At 36.7% G+C, this 20883-nt stretch overlaps 2 protein-coding genes across 22 annotated transcripts in view; one reads left to right on the top strand and one right to left on the bottom strand.

Annotated features, from left to right (window-relative positions):
* LOC110836532 (nose resistant to fluoxetine protein 6-like) overlaps positions 1–17410 on the bottom strand; it is a 94841-nt gene extending 77431 nt beyond the window's left edge. The window contains exon 1 of the mRNA XM_087354931.1: positions 16940–17410. The gene's annotated coding sequence lies outside the window, so the exon portion shown is untranslated. The remainder of the gene's footprint in view (positions 1–16939) is intronic.
* Slob (Slowpoke binding protein) overlaps positions 1–20883 on the top strand; it is a 543833-nt gene that overhangs the window by 190303 nt on the left and 332647 nt on the right. For 20 of the 21 annotated variants that reach the window (XM_087354943.1, XM_087354941.1, XM_087354942.1 and 17 more), the window contains 6 exons: positions 1269–1375; positions 1556–1647; positions 3048–3173; positions 4129–4205; positions 5982–6047; positions 18067–18178. In XM_087354943.1, coding sequence (XP_087211069.1) covers positions 1269–1375; positions 1556–1647; positions 3048–3173; positions 4129–4205; positions 5982–6047; positions 18067–18178 — 580 coding nt within the window. Of the gene's footprint in view, positions 1–1268; positions 1376–1555; positions 1648–3047; positions 3174–4128; positions 4206–5981; positions 6048–13027; positions 13713–18066; positions 18179–20883 lie in introns of those variants that run through there. The other variant, XM_022077807.2, reaches the window with a different exon arrangement.

Below are 20883 nucleotides of genomic sequence, written 5' to 3'. Positions count from 1 at the left end.
TATGATAGTGAAATACCCATAAATTTAAGATTATCTAAAGCAGTTTTCGGCAACATTTACATTTCTGAAGGCCACATTGGTTAATCGTATCTTTGTCCAAAGGACATAGAAGAAAAGTAATGTCTGAGTAGGTTAATATGTGTTTTAACTTAAAGAACGTGGCTGGTATCCACTTTGAAACAGAATTCGTACAAGACTTTATCTTTCAGACAGTTTAGATTTGAATTCATTCATAATTTTATAAAAATTCATACTGTTTAGTTAGTTATATATTATTTTAACAACAAAACAATGTACTTTTGCGAAATTACGCTATTTTAACATCACAGTCCTACATTTACAAAAATGTTATCTGTTTAATTAATTCAGACGAAATAATTCAACCACGCAAGTCTAAGTTGTCTACAGACGTACGGAGACATGAACGCAAGAAGGATCTTGCTTAGATTTCAGTTTCTCATGGCTGTCATCTGATATGTTAGACGTTTACCGACGTTTCAGAGGCATTACCCTTGCGATGACAGTAAGAATCTCAGTAACATCGGCCAATTTCTACCAGACTATAATACGCAGACAGCCATCTTCATTTCCAGTGCATTATTCCCTAATCATTTTACCACCCGACGCAAGAAACTGAGTTATTATCAGCGCTGATAAATAAACCATAAACAATCCTGGGGTCTCGGGTTCGATTCCCGGCGGTGCCCGAATTTATAACTTGTGTTGGGCAAGGCCGTGGTCTAGGCAACACGGAGTTTTCCTCCGTGGCATCCCAACAATTACTCCATTCACACACAGAAGAAGGCAATGGCAAACCACTTCTGGATCATCTGCCAAGAACGTATATGATCAGGTCCCAGTCCGAGAAAAGGATGGAAGGATCCTGTTCATATGGACCTGACGTCAGACAGAACACTAAATAAATAAATGATGGCCACTGTGGTCTAGCGGTTAGAACGCTGGCCTTGTAATCCTGGGGTCTCGGGTTCGATTCCCGGCGGTGCCCGAATTTATAACTTGTGTCGGGCAAGGCCGTGTTCTAGGCAACACGGAGTTTTCCTCCGTGGCATCCCAACAATTACTCCGTTCACACACAGAAGAAGGCAATGGCAAACCACTTCTGGATCATCTGCCAAGAACGTATATGAACAGGTCCCAGTCCGAGAAAAGGATGGAAGGATCCTGTTCATATGGACCTGTCGTCAGACAGAACACTAAATAAATAAAATAAACATAACAGCTGTTGACATCTCGTTCATTTGTTTCAGGCTGGCAGGGCTAGAGAATACGTTGCTAGGACACACATCACGAGTCCACCCGATAATATGGAGTCGAGCCAAGAACGAACCGCCTTCAGTAGACACAATATGCTTTGGTAAAATTTCAAATATTTTTAAACAAACCTGCCAAGAACTTAAACCGATAATCGATTTGACTGACGGGAGTTTTGGGATTTGCTACTCGTATCATGTTACGTTATATTACGTCAAGCAGGAAAAGATAAATAATCATATTACGCGTACTTAATAGACGTAACTCTGACTTATCTCCCCAGGGCACGTGCTGTTTGAGATGTGTGCTGGCTACGAATTGTGCACGCCACAACCAAGCCAGGGGCATCTTCTTGACCTCAAGAATTACCCTCAGGTCAGTTTTTCATTAAAATAAATACTGAAAGTCTCATCTTATATGAAATACCGATTTTTCATTATCACGTTAACAAGAGTCCACCCTATCTCGAACCAACTTAATCTAATCCACACTATAATTTCTTATTTCTGTGATTTTTAATATTATCCTTTTATATATATCTTCGTACCCTACGTTGATTTATTTTTTAAAATTGTTTTTCCAAAATCTTTGATGTTGATATCCATTTTAAAAGAATTTTGACAAAGTTTGCGTATTATTAAATGACGTACTATCATATATATTTTCAATCTTGAATTTTGAAGCCATAGACTATATTAAATCGAAAGTTTACACACACATAATGGTACAATACTTAAAGCTGGGGATTTGACATAAAAGACTCCACGGTTCGTATTGATTTTCGTGAGAAGTGGGCGATTTGTAGAATAATTATGCTTGTGTTTTGCAAACGTGAAAACAGCACAGTGGTTTCCACCTTGACAGACTTAGTAAAAATGTCGCTACGTGCGCTGATCGGTTGTTTGGGTGGGGAAGGGTTGAGGAGGGGAAAGAGACTCAGCTCCTATTTGTTCTTGATCTTGGCACCAGATGGTGTCAGTGTTCAGCGCTTTATGCCTGGGAAATTCCCAGTACCCACTAGACGATGAGGTTACGTACTGGGATGAAAAGTCGCTCGAACTTGTCCACAGATCACGAGAAAAACCCTGCAAGGGGAAGTCGTTTCTGGTGCGGTGCGGGGGGGATGTTACTTATCAGCTGGACTAGAGGGCTGCTATTGGTGGGAAGTGTGATACGTCACAGTTTTACGCTACTAAACATAGACTGAAAACATCAAGCAGTTGAGAGTAGCGTGTAGTGAGTGCACCTCTAATGTGTTCTGTGGGTGTTGCGATAATATTCTAGATTAAATCGCTGTGCCTCTGTGAGCTAATCTTAAAGCTATAGCCATTAGAACACATGCAAGCCTGCCGTCTGTTGTTCGTTCAGTGGTTGTGGAATGTATGCTTTTAGTATCGGTCGTCACTCACGGCGAAATCTTGCGCATGCGCGTATAACGAATTCCTAGCAGGGATTTTCTCCTGGTCTGTGGACCGTACTGGTTATCAAACCTGAGTTATCCACTGTAGAGGTCGCTGGAGTAGCGGTGTCACGCGATGTGTAAGCCGAGAGAGGGGAGTTCGGTAGTAGTGGGGGTCGCATAGCCGCAGCTGCGGTGACGCGCCGAACTAAACACAGCGAGAGCTACAAAACAACTGAAGGTTACACCCCTCTAGCGCGTGTTTAGGACGAGTCCATCTCACGCGACGAAAATCAGTCCTTTGCGCAAGCGCGAGCACTATTCGCTCGGCCTCTACGCTAGATCACTGAATGACTGTACTTTTCTAATCCTGCAGGTAGTTGAGGTACTGGATTTCATCTTCCGTCACCCTGAGCGACGTTTTCCTTCTGTGGAGGAGTTACTCTTATGTGATTTCTTCCGCAACATTGATCTCAGAGAGATGAGGGCTGCACCCTTACCGGTAGAAACTTATTAAATATTTATAAAATGAACATAATTTGTAACCCTGAAAGTTATTTTATATTTTTTATATTCAAATGTGAACACTGTTTAAGGTCAACATTGATTTATTTATTTACTTTTTTTCAAATGTGGTTTAAGAAAATCTCGAATGTTCCTGCCACAATTTTGCTATGCAGAAAAGACAAAAGACTGTGGATAACCACGAAGAGCGCAGAGATTATAGTGAATAAATAAGCTGAGATTTTAAACAATTACTAAGTCAAGTACTTCGCTGTTTACCAAGGTCTTAGTGCATTGCTCTCGCATACGAAAATACCCACAAAATTATCAGTAACTGGATCTAAATTGATAAAATTTGGCAAATGTAATTGTCATTATCCTTCAAATTACGTAAGTTATTTCTGTTCTTAAATTTGACCTAAAGCTACTTATTATTTCCTTCACAGTCTCATAGTTTTTCAATCAACTCTTTTAAATTTATTGATAATTTTCAGCGTAAATTAATATTTTAGTATGATATAGGATTTGAGACTTTCACGACGAGTACAATCAATAAACCCTTCTCTGGCAATCAGTAGCGTCAGATGGTTACCGTAGTAAACCGACGTTTCGGGAACCAACTCAGTCCCCATCATCAGGGTTCTGATGTGATTGGATACCTCGAACATCGCCTGTAATATGTGTTTTCAAATTTCAACTCAATGCCACGTTTATAACAGAAAGACAACTAAATTAATTTAAATTAAAACTTTTTTAAAGTATTAGGAGATGCTAGAGTGAGATTTTTCTCAGAAGTACTTTGGAATTAGAAAATATACGTAAATGCGAGATTTATTTTCGTGTTTAAGTACGAAATTTAAACTCCATTTAGGAAGATAACTTCTCTTGCAAATATATTTACGATTTATATGGGCCGTTTGCAGAAAATAACTAATCCATTCTTTTTTTTTTAGCAAGCATTTCAGACACGATTAACTACGTCAACAATGAGCCTTCTAAATGAGGTGAAACAACATCAGAATGAAAGTAGGTACGTATGAAACTTCAGCCTTGCTCAAAATGGAATTCGTAAAATATGACCTGACACTCAAAATTGGTGAGACCATCTCCAAGATATTTTTATCCGCAAAACGTTTATAACCTGAAATATTTGAACATTAAAGATCACTTGTAACAGAAGCCTAGTCTCTCAGAGACTTCGTCCCAGGCTTTGTGATATGTTAGTATGCGAGTAGTGAGTCACCAGTACACTGACTCTGCAAAATTACCACTCAGATCCTGATCTGACTAACAAATCAAAATGACACTCATGAGGAAGTTAGGAGGGGACTAAATTCCGGAAATGCTTGCTACTTCTCAGTCCAAAATATTTTGTCTTCCCGTCTGATTTCTAAGAACCTGAAAATTAAAGTATACAAAACAATAATCTTGCCTGTTGTTTTGTATGGGTGCGAAACATGGTCTCTCACTCTGAGGGAGGAACACAGATTGCAGGTGTTTGAGAACAGGGTGTTGAGGAGGATATTTGGGCCAAGGAGAGAAGACGATGGGGTTTGGAGAAAACTGCACAATGACGAGCTTAAAAATCTGTACTGCTCCCCCAGTATTGTGAGGGTGATTAATTCGAGAAGAATGAGATGGGCGGGACATGTAGCGCGCATGGATGGGACAAGAGGTGTGCACCGGGTATTGGTTGGGAAACCTGAAGGGAAGAGACCGCTGGGGAGACCTAGACGTAGATGGGAGGATAATGTCAGGCGGGATCTATGGGAGATAGGAGTTGAAGGAGACTGGATTTTGTTGGCCCAGGACAGGGTCCGGTGCAGGGCTTTGGTTAATTCGGTGATGAACCTTCGGGTTCACTAAGCCATTTGGTTGGTTGGGTCCACTATTTGGGAAGCCTGAGGGGAAGAGACCTCTGGGGAGACCTAGACGTAGATGGGAGGATAATGTCAGGCGGGATCTATGGGAGATAGGAGTTGAAGGAGACTGGATTTTGTTGGCCCAGGACAGGGTCCGGTGGAGGGCTTTGGTTAATTCGGTGATGAACCTTCGGGTTCGGTAAGCCATCTGGTTGGTTGGGTCCACTATTTGGGAAGCCTGAGGGGAAGAGACCTCTGGGGAGACCTAGACGTAGATGGGAGGATGATCTCAGGCGGGATCTACGGGAGATAGGAGTTGAAGGAGACTGGATTTTGTTGGCCCAGGACAGGGTCCGGTGGAGGGCTTTGGTTAGTTCGGTGATGAACCTTCGGGTTCCGTAAGCCATCTGGTTGGTTGGGTCCACTATTTGGGAAGCCTGAGGGGAAGAGATCTCTGGGGAGACCTAGACGTAGATGGGAGGATAATGTAAGGCGGGATCTATGGGAGATAGGAGTCGAAGGAGACTGGATTTTGTTGGCCCAGGACAGGGTCCGGTGGAGGGCTTTGGTTAATTCGGTGATGAACCTTCGGGTTCGGTAAGCCATCTAGTTAGTTAGTTTAGTGGTGAATCAGGAGAGACTTGGGCACGAAATCGCCGCTGAATTTTGTTTACGAAACATTTCGTAAGGATCTTTTACACGCCGTAAATCTACGACATGGGATCACCAGCTCTGAAGGAAGTTGTAATACGGATTTTTATCATCGTTAAAAATCCATAGACCTAGCCCGGGTTTGAACCCGTGTTAAAATATATAGAAAAGTGAAATATCACTACTATTAACACTATTAACTGAACAAAAAATACTTTTCGCGTATAGCTAGGGATAATTCTTTGACAAAATGATATTAGAATTTCTAAAACTTCTCTGATTACATTTTTCAGGGGACGAAGGACAAACTCGGTTTCTTCTGCGACAGAAGATGTTTCTCCAAATATGAAGGAACGTAGGTAAGTAATTTGAGTGTGATATCAGAAATAACAAACTTAAGTCAGAAGAACAGATACTTACTCAAGCTCATTTTCCAATTGAAGAGTTTAGTTCAAAAATCCGATCAATCCATTTCTCAAAATTTTGGGAAAATGTACTTTTTTGACGTAAGATACTGAATTTATTTAGAAAAAACACAGAAAAATAAAGACTACGCTAGTTTTGGAACTGTACCCTTGAATTACTATTGTTTTATCCCACAAGACGAAAATGGTACAGAGATATAATATCTACAGCTCATACACATTCATAAAATTCGCTTTATAGATAAATACATAAAAATAACATTGATACCCATTCTTAAAATATTTCATAAGACGTACCTTGAATCCAAGTTAAATTGAAAATATTTACAGTAATATTTGACATATCTAATTGAACTTTTATTATTTGTAAAACAAAATTGGTTTTATAACCTATTCGCGAGCGTAATACCTTAAGATGAACCCAACAAATATTAATGTTATTCAATTCAGAACATTTGTAACTTTCACACAGAAAGTTAATAACTTCCACAATTTAATTGCATTATTCATAGTTGCTTTTTTGAGTAAGAAAATATTTTTACGTATAGGTTAACCCTTTGCGGTCCCATTTAAATACCACTAAGCTATGCAAATTCAACTACTATTAAAAGGTGTTTTGATTTTCTTTTATAACTTGCATAAAACGGAAGAAACTTTGCTAAATACGGTAAAAATATATTCTGAGAGGATCACAGTTCCTTTTGTTTGAACACTGACCCTGTGAAATATTTTTCACGGACTGTACCACTGTCGCTAGTGAGATGCGTAATAAATCGTGTCTCTCTGCGTCCTGTCGTTCGGTAGAGAATAAAGCAGGTCTAAGTCGACAGATCGGACTTTGGCGACGTCTAAACATCTCTTACTGCGTGCAGATACACGATGTATAAACCACGGATTTCATAATCTCAGAACTAGGCTTCCTTTCGAGCTCTTTGTGTTCGTAAGTTCAAGACCAGGTTCAAGACCAGGAAAGTGTAAACGACGAAGTCACTACCCATAAAGAACGCTTGAAAAGAAGACGAATGAATATGAAAATGTCAGTGGCGGATTGCTTTATGCGTCAAAAATAATTAAAAAATATAATTTCCTACTAGGAAGATGGGATATTTGTTCAATAACTTTATCAGATATAAAAAATTTCTATTCTAAGTAAATATGAGAGCTACACACCCGATGGTGATACTTCACTATATGATGTACGAGGTGCGATCAGAAAGTTTCCGGACTGTGTCAATAGAGGGGTAACCGGATGTAGTACGAGATTCTGCCGCTAGGGGGTGCGGCCTACATTCATAGTGAATCAGTGTGCCAGCCGGCATCATCGAAATAGCATTTGTTTCTTAGTTACGGGCGTTTTGATAGTGCATTACACCGACCCTCCTGCGATTTCGGAATGACGTGTGCATCAAATTTTGCCAAAGACTCGCCAAAACGGCTACGGAAACCTATGAAATGCTAAAGCAAGCATTTGGGGAGTCCGCAATGGGTCGTGCACAAACTTTTGTGTGGCATTCACGTTTCAAAAATGGCCGAACCTCTGTCGATGATGACGAGCGTTCTGGACGACCATCTTCGAGCACAACGCCCGAAAATGTTACGAAGATTCGGCAGGCCATTCACGAAGATCGACGTCGTACCATCAACGACTTGTGCGACATTGTTGGGATAGGCTATGGGACCTGTCAGCTGATTCTAAAGGAAGAACTCCACATGCGACGCATCCTGTCTGAGGACCAGAAGCAGAATCGACTTCTCGTTTGTCAGGAGCTCAAAGATCTTGCAAGAACCGACCCCAACTTCCTTTCTAAGCTCCGTGTGACTTCTTCCTCTTCCCAAAGATGAAAATTCAGCTAAAGGGAAGGAGATTTGAGACGATAGAAGAGATTCAGGCAGAATCGCAGATGGTGCTTGACAGGCTGACAAAGAAAGATTTCCAGGGATGCTTCCAGGCTTGGCAGCAGCGCTGGGATCGTTGTCTTCACTCCCAGGGGAACTACTTCGAGGGTGATGGATGAATTTAATACCTGAGATAAGTGTACGGGTTTTTATAGGCGCAGTCTTGAAACTTTCTGATCGCACCTCGTATGGCGAAACACTGGCTTCTTTGGACACGTGTCGGAATAAGACGACTGTCTCTCCTGATTCTTTCACTATTACAAGGTACACAAAGTCTTACCATGAAAACTAGTATAGAACCTAGAAGGCTTGAATGATACGCTGACAGCCTCAGTTTGACTCCAGATCGCGTAAAGAATTCGTAAAATACGCGGCGGACTCAGACCGACAGAGACCGCAAAGGGTTAGAGAAACATATTCTTTTTATAATTAAATCGTTTAATAATGCACACAGTTTGATCTGTTACACTACACAAATCTTTATTTCTCAATTCTATGCAATTGCTCACACGATTTTAAATCAATTTTTTTAATTAATAAACTGAATGCATTAAAATGTGTTATGAATACGTATCTGCAGTAAAATTATTCTATAAATAATGTGGTATCTTGCACTCGGCTCTATCTTCTGCTGAAGCATGATTGTTCGTAACTTTGAAGCACTGTTGTGTTCACATTCAGCCACGAAGCCTTGGGCCACTTTGTAAATGCATTTGAAATGGTTCTAACGTGTCAGAGTAATCTTGTGGATAGTAATCTTCCGGGGTTGTGTTAGAAGACTTTTAACCTCGATATGGAGGCAACACATTTCTTTGAAACATTTCTAACAACCTACGAGACTACGTAACATCACAATCCAAAGACCACTATCGACATTTTTAATATTATGAAAATCTACGTGATATTATCACAATAATATTTTTCAAAAAAACATATTTTTCTTAATTTTAAGTGAAATGTGAATAGTATTATGTTATAATCGCATGTTTTTTAGAAAAATCAACTGCATTTTAATTGCTGGGAGATATTAAATTTATCCTTTACCGAAAAAGGAAATATGGTACGCATCTGAAGTAATTTGAATAATTACACTTACATGGCTAACAGCTATAGGGAGGTCTGTAAAATACCGGAAACTCTCGGTTTACGAACGAGTTCCGTTCCAAGACGTTGTTCGTTATGTGAATCTTCCATTCCTGAGCTTTTACGATACGTATCTTATACATAGTACACGTGACCGCCTAAGAAAGTGGTATTCAACCTTTTTATGTTCGCGTACCCCCAGATATAATTTCTCTTCAACTATGTACCACCAAAGTTGTTGGTGTATAATTCAAGTTATACACAGTATATAATCTACATCGAAAATAAATAAATTACATTACTGATTATTCAGTGTTTATCATAAAATAATATTTCTTTTAAAATTTCACGTACCCTTTAAGATGTCTTCGCGTACCCCCAGATATAATTTCTCTTCAACTTTGTACCCCCAAAGTTGTTGGTGTATAATTCAAGTTATACATAGAATATAATCTACATATAAAATAAATTAAAAAAATTACATTTCTGATTATTCAGTGTTTATCATAAAATAATATATATATTTTTTAAATTTCACGTACCCCCTAAGATGTCTTCGCGTACCCCCAGATATAATTTCTCTTCAACTTTGTACCCCCAAAGTTGTTGGTGTTTAATTCAAGTTATACATAGTATATAATCTACATCTAAAATAAATTAAATAAATTACATTACTGATTATTCAGTGTTTATCATAAAATAATATATATATTTTTTAAATTTCACGTACCCCCTAAGATGTCTTCGCGTACCCCCAGATATAATTTCTCTTCAACTTTGTACCCCCAAAGTTGTTGATGTATAATTCAAGTTATACATAGTATATAATCTACATATAAAATAAATTAAATAAATTACATTACTGATTATTCAGTGTTTATCATAAAATAATATTTCTTTTAAAATTTCACGTACCCCCTAAGATGTCTTCGCGTACCCCCAGATATAATTCATCTTCAACTTTGTACCCCCAAAGTTGTTGGTGTATAATTCAAGTTATACATAGAATATAATCTACATATAAAATAAATTAAATAAATTACATTACTGATTATTCAGTGTTTATCATAAAATAATATATATATTTTTTAAATTTCACGTACCCCCTAAGATGTCTTCGCGTACCCCCAGATATAATTTCTCTTCAACTTTGTACCCCCAAAGTTGTTGATGTATAATTCAAGTTACACATAGAATATAATCTACATATAAAATGAATTAAATAAATTACATTAATGATTATTCAGTGTTTATCATAAAATAATATATATATTTTTTAAATTTCACGTACCCCCTAAGATGTCTTCGCGTACCCCCAGATATAATTTTTCTTTAACTTTGTACCCCCAAAGTTGTTGATGTATAATTCAAGTTATACATAGTATATAATCTACATATAAAATAAATTAAATAAATTACATTACTGATTATTCAGTGTTTATCATAAAATACGAGGGTCGCTCATTAAGTAATGCCCCACATTTTTTTCCTCAGAATATATTTATTCAAGATGGCTGAAATTTAGTGACAATATAAATCAATATTTCCCTTACACATACTATTTTTCCACATAGTCCCCATCAACTTGTACGGCTTTACGCCATCGTGGAACAAGTGCGTGCATGCCTTGCCGGTACCAGCTCTTGTCCTGTGAACGTAGCCATGTCCTCACTGCTTGAATCACGCTCTCGTCATCTTCAAATCTTGTTCCGCGGATAGCATCTTTAAGTGGCCCAAAGAGATGGAAGTCGGAGGGTGCCAGATCTGGACTGTAGGGTGGATGGGGTAGCACCGTCCAACCCAATTTGGTGATTCCCGGGTTCTCAGACTTGTGTGAGGGCGTGCATTGTCGTGCAGGAGCAAAATTTCTGCTGGATGCTTGTGAGGCCGAACTCGTCGAAAACGCTTCTTGAGGGTTTTCAGGGTCCTGATGTACGCGTCTGAATTGATGGTCGCACCTCTTGGCATCACATCCACAAGAATGACCCCATCACTGTCCCAAAAGACAGTCATCATGACTTTTCCGGCGGAGGGAGTTGTCTTGAATTTCTTCTTTCTCGGTGATTGAGGGTGATGCCACTCCATTGACTGCCTTTTTGTCTCCGGCTCAAAGTGGTGTATCCAGGTTTCGTCACCTGTAATGATCCGGGACAGAAAGACCTCTCCCTCAGCATCAAAACGCTCCAACAATTCAGAAGAAATCGTTTTCCTTTGAATCCTGTGGTCTGCTGTGAGACTTCGTGGAACCCATCTTGCGCACACCTTCGAATATGCAAGAGCCCGGATAATTGCAATTACACTTCCATTGCTGACTGAAAGCTGTTGGGCCAATTGTCGAGTTGTGACGCGCCGATCCTCACGAATAATGGCATCCGCGCGGTTCAACATGTCTGGAGTGGTGGCTGTGGCAGGACGCCCAGAGCGCGGCAGATCATGGAGCTCGGTTTCTTCACTTCCTGAAGCTTTAACTCTCTTAGCCCAGCGACCAACGGTGCTCCTATCGACTGCACAGCTTCCATACACAGCACACAAACATTTATGAATGTTCACCACAGTTTCTTTTTCAGCAAAAAAGAATTCAATTACAGCTCGTTGCTTGTAACGAGAGTCGTTCACAGACGCCATTTTAACAGTTCACTGCAGCTCCGCCATTGGTTGGAATCATTTGAAACTCCGTACACGAACGCGAGAAACATCAAATCTCAAGCATGTAAAAGTACACTTTTCTATCTTCATTATTGGCTGAGAAAAAAAATGTGGGGCATTATTTAATGAGCGACCCTCGTAATATATATATTTTTTAAATTTCATGTACCCCCTAAGATGTCTTCGCGTACCCCCAGATATAATTTCTCTTCAACTTTGTACCCCCAAAGTTGTTGATGTATAATTCAAGTTATACATAGAATATAATCTACATATAAAATGAATTAAATAAATTACATTACTGATTATTCAGTGTTTATCATAAAATAATATATATATTTTTTAAATTTCACGTACCCCCTAAGATGTCTTCGCGTACCCCCAGATATAATTTTTCTTCAACTTTGTACCCCCAAAGTTGTTGATGTATAATTCAAGTTATACATAGTATATAATCTACATATAAAATAAATTAAATAAATTACCATACAGATTATTCAGTGTTTATCATAAAATAATATATATATTTTTTAAATTTCACGTACCCCCTAAGATGTCTTCGCTTACCCCCAGATATAATTTTTCTTCAACTTTGTACCCCCAAAGTTGTTGATGTTTAATTCAAGTTATACATAGTATATAATCTACATATAAAATAAATTAAATAAATTACCATACAGATTATTCAGTGTTTATCATAAAATAATATATATATTTTTTAAATTTCACGTACCCCCTAAGATGTCTTCTCTTACCCCCGGTTTAAATCCACTGGTCTAAGATAACATAGGCAAAGAAAGTGATGATCCTATTATATTATAATAAGGTGAATCACCGATTTTTTTCCTACGAGAATACATTCTTTTCGGCGTGGCATGTATACCAATTTTTTTTACTGGCTATATTATTTTTAATATCCAAGAACAGTTCAGTATAATTATCAAATAATAATTTTCTGATAATGTAATAAATAAATTTTTAAAAGTTTATTTATTTAAATCTTACAATTATGTTCACTATACGTTTAGCATTTCGTTTTATAAAAAACTCTATCTATTGGCGACTTTAAGAAATTTTGAATAAATTGTGACGTTCGTTATATCGAATGTTCGTAATGATTTAGACAAAATTTGCATTTTAATAGAGAGATCACACAAACATTTGAAACGCGTGTTATTAAAAGTGGTCCAAGACTATCTAACACGTGTGTCTATCACAATAATATTTCGAAGGTGGAATCTCCTTTCATTACAACCAATACAATGATGAGTTGAATGTCTTCTTTACAGATGTGACCAAGATTCATCTACCGTACAAGTAGACCACACTTGTCCTAATAACTTGAAAAGAAGTTGTCAAGTAGAGCCTTACAGTGTTGAGGAGAGAAAATTAAGAAATTTCCCCTCCTTCTGGGAAACTGAAGTGTGACATTGAACACATACGTACATTATTTTAAACTATGCTTTTAAATATAAGTTCCAAATTATTTAAAATAGATTCAAACAATGGTTTTAAAATTTCTATGTACCTTCTGAAAACTGGATAATTTATATAAAAATACGAATTTTAATCGAGAAAATGTTGGACCAGTGTCATTTTGATGTAAATATCTCAGTATTGCCTCAATAATATTAAATATATTTACAGTCGTCAAATCTAATTTTTTTTTTTGAAACCATTGCATTGGAGGAAACACGTAACAATTTAAAATTTCACTCACGTGCTCGATTATAGCTGACATTTTCAAGGAGTCTGTTTCTACATTTATGCTATTTTACGAGTACAAAATTTACAAGTTACTAAATCGTATTAATTGATGTTTTATAAACAATGTGAATGTCTGTATTTTGTGTTTATCTGCATTTATATATTGTTGGAATGTATGCAATGTTTACTTGCCGATCTGTAATCGACACTTACACTGCACCTTGTATCGTAAATTTAAAATAATAAATTTAAGAGCATAACCCAATTTCCTTTGCTTTTCTGATTGCACTGCTTACATTGTTAACACACGCTTTATTTTCCCTGCTTCTGATAATCTATTCTAATTGCTTAAATGTGTGTCTTATCGTGTTTTATGTGCATGTCTAATTTATCCTCTTTGCATCATGCAGACACTATAATGAAGACTGTACAGTTTGGCTTGCTTGAAGGTAAACGTTTACGTATGTTTATTTGTTTTTGTTTTATTATTGTGTTCAAAATAACATTTTGTTTGTCTGTACGTGTGTAAATCTTAAAACTCCACAAATGCTATTGAATATGGATCTTTCAAATTTGAAAGATATCTTTATTCATTACGAACTAATAAAGAATCCATTTACATTTACATTAATAACATATTGTGTATTAATATACTAATAATATGAGAATTTATATCTTTAAAGGAACCTTTAAATTTATACATTTATCTTACAGAATTTTGTTATCCCAAAAATAATTTTTATTTCATAATATATTATAATATTCGAGACTTAAAACTTTCATCGTGAATAAATTAAATTAAATATGTAGGTTGAATAAAAATTTTCTTGGATATTATCCATCGTCTAGTAAATATAAAACGTAAAACGACGTTTCGGAGATGGGAATATATCTCCGAAACGTCGTTTTACGTTTTATATTTACTAGACGATGGATAATATCCAAGAAAATTTTTATTCAATTGACTCTTCACCATCGTCAAGAAGTTTTAGATCTGATATAAATATGTAGGATTTGAAGTCTTCACGGTGATGAGTCTGAAGATGGCTGTCTTCTGGGTTGTTGCACCGTGTCGTCTGGTAGAATTTTACCGACGTTTCAGAGGTCTTTGCTGCCTCCTTCATCAGGGCGACTACACAGTGCAACAACCAGAAGACAGCTATCTTCAGACTCACTGCCACGAAAATCTTAAATCCTACAGAGTAAATTTTTAAAATGAGAACCCAATGAATAATGTGATAATAATATATTATTAATATTCGTAATATTGGGTTCATGTTTAAAAAAAAATTCTCTGTGTAAAATAATTTGTATATTCTGTTCATATATTATTTGAGACCATTTTGTAGTATTATGCAGTTGTAATGTATTTGAAATTATAATGTTTTTGATCATTTAACAAAGGTTCCTTTATTTTTAAAATTTCTCACGATGGCAATGTTATTACTAGTGTATAAAACGCAGCGACGGAATTATTAAAATTGTATTTGGAAGCCTATATCGTAACAGAAGAAATTTTTTAATATTTAATGAATTTTGAAAATGCAAGTAAAGGTCCTGTGTTTTATACCAAGTGCCTGTACGTATTTCTTCGCATTGCTGCTTAATTATGTTAAAATGTGTTCAGATTGTGCTGTGATGGTGTTGTGTCACCTCTTGTTTTGTGAGTACGAGGTGCGATCGGAAAGTTTAAAGACTGCGCGTATAAAAACCCGTACACTTATCTCAGGTATTAAATTCATCCATCACCCTCGAAGTAGTTCCCCTGGGAGTGAACACAACGATCCCAGCGCCGCTGCCAAGCCTGGAAGCATCCCTGGAAATTCTGTAAGATAAATGAATAAATTTAAAGGTTCCTTTAAAGATGAAAATTCAGCTAAAGGGAAGGAGATTTGAGACGATAGAAGAGATTCAGGCAGAATCGCAGATGGTGCTTGACAGGCTGACAAAGAAAGATTTCCAGGGATGCTTCCAGGCTTGGCAGCGGCGCTGGGATCGTTGTGTTCACTCCCAGGGGAACTACTTCGAGGGTGATGGATGAATTTAATACCTGAGATAAGTGTACGGGTTTTTATAGGCGCAGTCTTGAAACTTTCCGATCGCACCTCGTACATTTTTCTTTATAACTTTGCTACTTTTTTCCTCTGGAGTTATGGGTGTTTTTATATTATGTTGATTGGCACTTCTGTACGAAACAGTCTTAAAATTACCAGTGCTAACACACAATTACAGTATATGGAGTACATTTTACATTCCGATATATTTTATGATATTATTAATATGGATATATAAGATTAATTTGAACTAGACGTCATAATTGAGCGCGTAGTACTCGTCGATAAAATTTTTGAGGTCTCTGGTCAAAATTTGAGCCCAGAAACCAGCTATCTGGACTTACGTTTTTCATGATTTTCCTCAGATCTTACTCATTGATCGTCATATCTTTTGACACTATATAGTCTGAGCTATAGACAATGTCATTAAATAAATAACAAATGAAATAAAATAAATTGAGTTTGGTTGACATTTTATGAACGTTTTCAAGAATTATGGTTTCTTAAACAACTTATTTTTTACTGTTCTGGTAATTTTTATGTACGGAGTTACGCGTTTGAATTTAATTCAGATAATATCGGTGTACATTCAGCTTGATAGGTAATCAATAAATAATTCTTTGTTTGTTTATTATAGTTTATTTAATGACAATGTTAGTAGCTTTAACAATTTCACTGAAATACTTCTTAAAATTTAAAAAAAAAATGAATTTTCATAACCTACAATTTAAATTGGTTTATATTATAATTTAAATTTCAAATAGTAATTTAATATGGTAGATTAATTGACCAAGTGAATTATGGTAGCCCATTAAAAGAGTGTTGTTTCGACACACAATTCCCAGTGGTATAAATTTATTTCTTCTCTGACAAAATAGATACGTGGTTACATCAATTACTGTGAAACGTTCACAACACACATAGGAAGTGACGTCATCATCTGTCTTTTACGTTGACAAATCGAAATACAGTATAACTTGTAATGATCTTAAATTTAACTTTAATGTTGGTTTATTTAAAGGCATTTCACAAAATATCTGAACAAGTATCAAAATATTTTTTTTTCACAAATTAATCTTTAATGTTTTGAATAAAAGCGGAAGTTTCTATTGAAGACATTATGGCAGCCGGTCAGGCCTGCCACTGGCTGATTATGTATGGACAGAAACCCTTTGTGATTCACTTTGTCCATTACAAATTCCGCTTTAACATATTTATTGCCTGCGATATGAAAAAACAGAACTTCCAGTGTGTGTCTTTAGACTAGTATTACTGTCAAGGCACTCGGTGGATTGAAATCCTCAAATTCTGCTCTGGCAGTGAACTCTCCTCTCACTTCCTGGCTAAAATACTGTGTGTCGACACTACACTGTTTATTTTTAAAACATACTTTTACTTTACACTTTCCTCACTGTTAGTTATAAAATTATGCGTACTTACATTATCAGCGATTGTTAAGTTGGTAGTATATTTGCATACATTGCAAGCAGCTGGAATTCGATTCTCGTTGAGGTGAAGAACATTTTTCCTTCTTTAATTTCGACACAGTCAGTGGCATTTTGAGACACAGACTAAAACACAACACTATTTTTGAACCAAATGAACTGTAAAACACTAATAATCCAGGCACAAGCCTTAACACTTACACGTTTTTTCGACAACTAAAATGGTTAATTTCACAAACGATCACACGCGATGTACGACTAGGTTATCGCTGTATACGATATTGTTTCGTGGTCTTACACTCCTATCTATTTACATATTTGTAATGATCAAGGAAGCATGGAGTTATGTTGTGGCTATTACGTTACTTTTAACAAGATATCCACCAGTTTAACCTGTTCGCTCAAGGTCGCACACTGCCACACTAAGCGGTGTCATATTTCAAACCTCTACTGGCTGAAACCACACGCGAGCCATTACACCGGTAACGACAGTCACGTACGCCAAGTTCACGCTCATTTGTTTTTCCTCTTTGTCACCATTGGTGTCAGGATTTCTGCTCGTGGGTGAAATGAATCTATAACCCACGTTTTATTTCTGTTAATAGAGACACCTACTCTGGCACGAGTTTCGTTTATTTACAAATCCCGAATTTTTCCAGGAATATGACAACTAAAAATTACGCGTGGACGTTTGTATTTAATTATAAAAAGAAATCGGGGAAAGTTTTGATTGCATTAACAGATATACATTTTGTTACTTTACGCTTGTCTAAATTTTACGACGCCAGATTTATAAAAAGTTAAATGTTTAACGCTATTTTAAAGTGTATCGTGTTCCTAGTGTTTAGCAGGGGCCCTGTTTCAATTTTGGTTTCTCTGTAAAGAGGCCTATTCTCCTGTTTGTGATTTCTCTAGACATTCTTGTAGCAAAATTTTGTGATATAATAAAACAGGCCACGGCAGCTTCCTTTTACATCTATACTAGTTTCCGTGTTACTAAATTTAACACTTTGATATCTAATTTGACCTTAATTTGACCTTAAATAAGACATACGTCATTTTAAACTATATTTACTGGATAATGGTCTCTGTTGTCAGAAAATTTTGTCTTCTTCAATGCAGAAATAACTGTAGCGGAGGCGAAGATGACGCTGGAAGCAATGACGGCGCCTGGCGTCCAGACGATGACTCAACAGAAGATAAAACCACGGAATTTCAACAATCCCCAACTCTGGTAAGAAGCCTACGTGGTCTTCTACTCTAGTCATAGATTGTTTCTGCCTCAAAAGACGTTTACTGAGAAACGTTTCGATGTAGAATTATTTGTGGAGCTGTCGGGGACGCTGGGGAGGGGTAGGGGGGTGTTAAAGCTGCCGCTACTAATACAAAGTACATAAAAGTAAAGATTTCTCGCTATACGCCATGTAGGCACTTGGGGGAAGTGGAGGTATAGCTCTTACACATTATTAACTTCGCTTTACCCCTGGGAGAGGAACCCGGTACCCATTGGATAGGAGGCTCTGTGGGCCCCAGAGACGGTCTGGACGCAGAGGCTAGCCAGGGATCGAACAGTCCGCAGTCACTTTTCTGACTGAACTACCCCGGTCCCTTAATACAAAGCACGTTCCCTAAAATTTATCAACTGTAACAACTCTAGTATCACTAAACGAATTTTTATTAAATTTTACAGTGAGAATTTTTATAAATTTTATAGACATATTCAAATTTGAGTTAAAAAGAGACACCAATAATTGACAATTTACCTAACGTAACCTAACCTAACCTAGCCTAACTTAACCTAAACTAACCTAACCTAACCTAACATAACATAACCTAACCTAACATAACCTAACCTAACCTAACCTAACGTAACCTAACCCAACCCAACCCAACCCAACCCAACCCAACTCAACCCAACCCAACCCAACCCAACCCAACCCAAACCAACCCAACCCAACCCAACCCAACCCAACCCAACCTAACCTAACCTAACCCAAACAACCCAACCCAACCCAACCCAACCTAACGTAACCTAACGTAACCTAATCTAACCTAACGTAACCTAACCTAACGTAACCTAACCTAACGTAACCTAACCTAACATAACCTAACCTAACGTAACCTAACCTAACCCAACCCAATCCAACCTAGCCTATCCTAACCTAACCTAACCCAACCCAACCCAACCCAATCTAACCTAACCTAACCTAAGCTAACCTAACCTAATCTAACCTAATCTAACCTAACCTAACCTAACCTAAACTAACCTAACCTAAATTGCTCCGGTGCATGCATGGAATTGATTCGGTAGGGAATCCTAGCCTTGGTAATTTATAACCGGCTACATAACCATGAAAGGGAATCCTTCATGACGAGTTGTCAGCCAGACGCCACACATTCCACACAAGGAAAGTTATAACATTTCAGATAACTCTATGGTCTTTGGTAATTTTCTCAAAGTTTATAGTTTGAAAGTTACGGAATGCGCCAGAATTGTCACGTTACGCGTACATTTACTACTTTGTTGATTTTACGTTCAGAGTTGCCTCGCTAATATAATATTAAATGTAATGACCTCCAACTGACAAACAAACATCGTATGTGAAAATAAACTTCATTTTTGGTTCAGACGCAAAATCTAAGATTTTGAAATATCACGATAAATGTCAAAGTAACCACGTTCTCAGCTGGAAAACTTTTTACAGGGTATGAATCCTAGCCACTCAACTGCGAAATGTTATTAAACACTAAATAATATCTGTATTTCGGAGAAAATTGGTCGTCTGTAAACCTTGAATCTGCAGATAAAAGCCCACGCGAAATAAAATGCCATGCCAATTTACATATAATATTTTTTTACAAATGAAAAGCTGTCTCATAATTTCTTGTTTCAGAATTTTTATTTTTGTATTTTAATTAATTATCTAACCGTTTTCACGCAACAATTTTAAAATTAATAACTTTACGCTCTTTGAAACTTTATTTCAGAAATTACTACAAAAGTCGGCCATCTTCAGACTCACTGCCGTGAAAACCTTAAATCATACTTTCTGTGTGAAGACGGTTAATTAATTTAAGTTCTAATAGTTTTAAAATATGGCGCTAAAATACAATCTGGTTTATTATTATGTTTGAATCTTTGTCTCCGTCAGAATCATAGAGTTTTCTAGACAGCGCAACCGTAAAAATATAATGGTTATGTGTCGGCCTGACTTAGCAGAATGAGCTTCAGATATTTACGTCTGAGCGCGCACTACAAAAAATTCCACTGTATTAGCGGTTGCAGTGATGATGGCAATAGTAAGTTTAAAGGGGCTTCTATTATTTATTTTAAAAGACGTGATACGTTGAGATACGATTGTCATATTCTGATCGTATTTTATTTTATTTATTTATGATTTATTAAACGACGCTAGCAGTATCTCAGACTTTACAATTTTACAAAAAATTATCTCTTCTACGCTTAAATATTTTATTTATAAGTTAGTAATTAATTTTATTGCTGCTACGTAATTTCTACACTTTATCACAAATAAATTACAAAAAAAATTACTAATAAACTTTAAAGAATAATAATTTATTGATTCATTATTAATTAATTTCTGATAATTGGATAGAACGTCATTGATTTTCCCAACTCATTAGCTCAGTTAAAATATTTATAAAATCAAGAAGGAAAAGTTGGGAAATTCTAAAGCGAATTGGTGACATAGAAAAACAACACAGAATATTTTATAAAAAACCTGAAAGGAAGCCACCATTTGTATGATTTAGACTGAGGATAATAAAACGTACCTTACAAATAGTATATAATAGTTGTAGACTAAATTAACATGAATTATTACAGGGTCGAATGGTTGACTTTTGTAAAACCTTTGGGTTCCATACATTGTGGGAAATTTCAATTTTATGACTTGTTGAGCGACAGTTAGATTCTCA

Source organism: Zootermopsis nevadensis, unplaced genomic scaffold (assembly GCF_977971745.1).
Source record: "Zootermopsis nevadensis isolate Lab colony 2312 unplaced genomic scaffold, Znev_1.0 Znev_ptg000024l, whole genome shotgun sequence".
NCBI lineage: Eukaryota > Metazoa > Arthropoda > Insecta > Blattodea > Termopsidae > Zootermopsis > Zootermopsis nevadensis.
This window is presented reverse-complemented; position numbering and strand designations above follow the sequence as displayed.